The 2,539-nt window shown below is 49.7% G+C and overlaps 1 protein-coding gene across 1 annotated transcript in view; it reads left to right on the top strand.

The window, feature by feature from the left end:
- Window positions 1–2,539, top strand: part of XG (Xg glycoprotein (Xg blood group)) — a 30,764-nt gene that overhangs the window by 25,960 nt on the left and 2,265 nt on the right. Inside the window, exons 5-6 of the mRNA XM_019627109.1 lie at window positions 33–98; window positions 1,686–1,748. Coding sequence (XP_019482654.1) covers window positions 33–98; window positions 1,686–1,748 — 129 coding nt within the window. The remainder of the gene's footprint in view (window positions 1–32; window positions 99–1,685; window positions 1,749–2,539) is intronic.

Below are 2,539 nucleotides of genomic sequence, written 5' to 3'. Positions count from 1 at the left end.
TTTCCCTAAAATCACCGTGGTTTTTCCAACAGATATCTACCCGAGGCCAAAGCCACCACCGCCTCGTCCACAGCCCGGCCATTCCGACAACAGTGGAGGTAAGAGTGGTGATGATTGGAATTAATACGATTTCATTCTTTTTTTACGGCCGAGTAATAACCCATGGTGTGTATGTCCCACGGTTTCTTGATCCAGTCATCCACCGATGGGCACCCAGGGTTGCTTCCATATCTTGGCTATTGTGAACAAGGCTGTAATGAATATAGGGGTCCATCTGTCTCTGCAAATGAGTGTTTTGGGTTTCTTTGGAGAAATACCCAGGAGTGGAATTGCTGGGTCATACGGTAGTTCTAGCTTTAATTTTATTTTTTAAAAAATTAAATATTTTTTCAATCACAATTGGCATTCAATAGGATATTAGTGTCAGGTGTCCGGCGTAGTGGTTAGACATTTATATAATTGATGCAGTGATCCCCCCCGGATAAGTCTAGTCCCCATCAGGCACCATCCATTGTCATTACAATATTATTGACTCTGTCCCTTATGCTGTCCTTTACATCCCTGTGACTGTTTTTATAACTATCAATGTATACTTCCTAATCCTTTCCCCCTTTTCACCCAGCCTCCCACCGTCTTCACTCAATTTTAAAACGCTTTTAAAGCTGAGGGAAAGTCTGCATGGGGTGAAATGAACTGTTGCAGAGGAAATGGTTGAGTACGGTTGAGCAGTGTCCACAGAGCTTTGTGTGAGATGTCTGTAAACAGGGCACAACTCACAAGACCACTCAGGAGTCGACGCCAACTGTGTGAACAATGCCTGGCCGATTTTGGTGATGGAGGGTTTGCCCCTAAATTTATCCCCCAGGGAGGCATGCACTGAATTCCGTTGGCTGGAATGCTCTAAACAAACCCCGCCTCCAAAAATCTCTTGTGATTCACAGTTTCCTCCAAGACGTTCACAAGGGGCCGTCATCAACACCGTTCTCTGCTCAAACACGGTTCAGGAGACACTGGTCTAAACGAAACAAAATAGACCTCTGGAGCTCCCCAGAGCGCAAGCCGCCTGCACCGGCTGCTGTAGGCTGCTGGGGTGCACGTGAGCGACAGAGCAGGTAGCACACCTGCTGCATTTACAACCAGCACAGCCAGACCCCTTCTGTGGCCTGGCATCCTGCCCTCGTGCGCTTATAAACCCCTAAGCATTTAAATGAGCAGTTACTATGTGCCTGGTTTGCTGCACGGGGGGCTCGGCGGTGACCAAATAGGCTGTGCCCCACACCGCCTGGTAGGGGGGCAGGGGATACGTGGGTGGGTACGTATGGAAGCTGAGGCCCCACTCAGGGTGATGCAGGTCCTCTTAGCAGGAACCTCAGGCAGGACAGATGTCAGGGAGTGAGGGAATGACAGGAGCAATGGGCCCAGGGGTCATGGGCCACCTTTCTCTGCTCCCTGCTTAGCATTTGCTTTTAAACTCTCAGATGCACAGGGGCCTGTCTAGCTGATGGGTTCCCCTCAGGCTCTCCTCCCTGGCAGTGTGTTCCCCGGTGCCCCAGGCGTCCTGCAAAGGGCCTGCCGGCTGGGCATCTCGTGCTCCGTCAGCTGCAAGCATATCCCTCCTGTGGACCTGGGTTCCAAGGCGGCCGTTTGGAGAGCGTTTTGGGAATGGCCTGTGCTTTACCCCACAGGTTACTTCAATGACGGGAACCACGATGACGGCCGCTACCCGCCCAGGCCCAGGCCACCAGCAGGTACATGCGTGCATGCAGGCTTCTCCCAGGGACAGGGGAGGGTGTCACAGAGGCCGCCGTCCCCAGGTTGGGCGCACAGCGGATGCCAGTGGAAGGTGGGGGTCCATATCGGCCCCGTCCAGCCCTGCGTTTTGGGGTGTGGGCCGTGTGTCTGTCCACTCTGGAAGTTTGTGACGTGGACGGGACTGGCAGTGGCACAGATTTCATTGAAAAGTGGTGGTTGTGTGTCTGCAAAGGTGTGTGTGTATCTATGTATATGCGAACCTTTACACATACAGGTAAATAGATACCTTTATAGGTGTGTGTGCACACCTGTCTTTCTATAGGTGTGTGTGTGTGTGTGTGTGTGTGTGTACACACATACCACCAGGGGCGCCAAAAAAATGTATCCAAGTGGACACTTTGGTCAACATTGCTCAAGCCGTAGTTCGTCGTCATCAGAAGTGTCTGCACGCTGATTGGAACCACTCTGAGCACTTGTCATTGCAGACGTCACATGTGACTTGTATTCATCTTTTTTAATTGATATATATGGAGTATGACAATTTTAATACAGATTTTTCCTTTCTTAATATGTGTAGACGTTTTTTGGCACCCCCTGTATATACATGTATATACATAGCTTTAAGTACGTATCTCTGTGTCTTTTTTGTAACCACTTATTTTTATTGCAACATAGCTGACACACAATGTCGTGTAAGTTTAAGAGGCACAAAGTGTGGATGTGACACATGTATGTATTGCAATGTGACATCACGGTGGTGCCTGCCCCACCTCACATAATTATCTTT

The sequence above is a fragment of the Hipposideros armiger genome, unplaced genomic scaffold, assembly GCF_001890085.2.
Source record: "Hipposideros armiger isolate ML-2016 unplaced genomic scaffold, ASM189008v1 scaffold_709, whole genome shotgun sequence".
Taxonomy (NCBI): domain Eukaryota; kingdom Metazoa; phylum Chordata; class Mammalia; order Chiroptera; family Hipposideridae; genus Hipposideros; species Hipposideros armiger.
The sequence above is the reverse complement of the archived record's forward strand: the minus strand, read 5'-3'. Positions and strand labels throughout refer to the sequence as shown.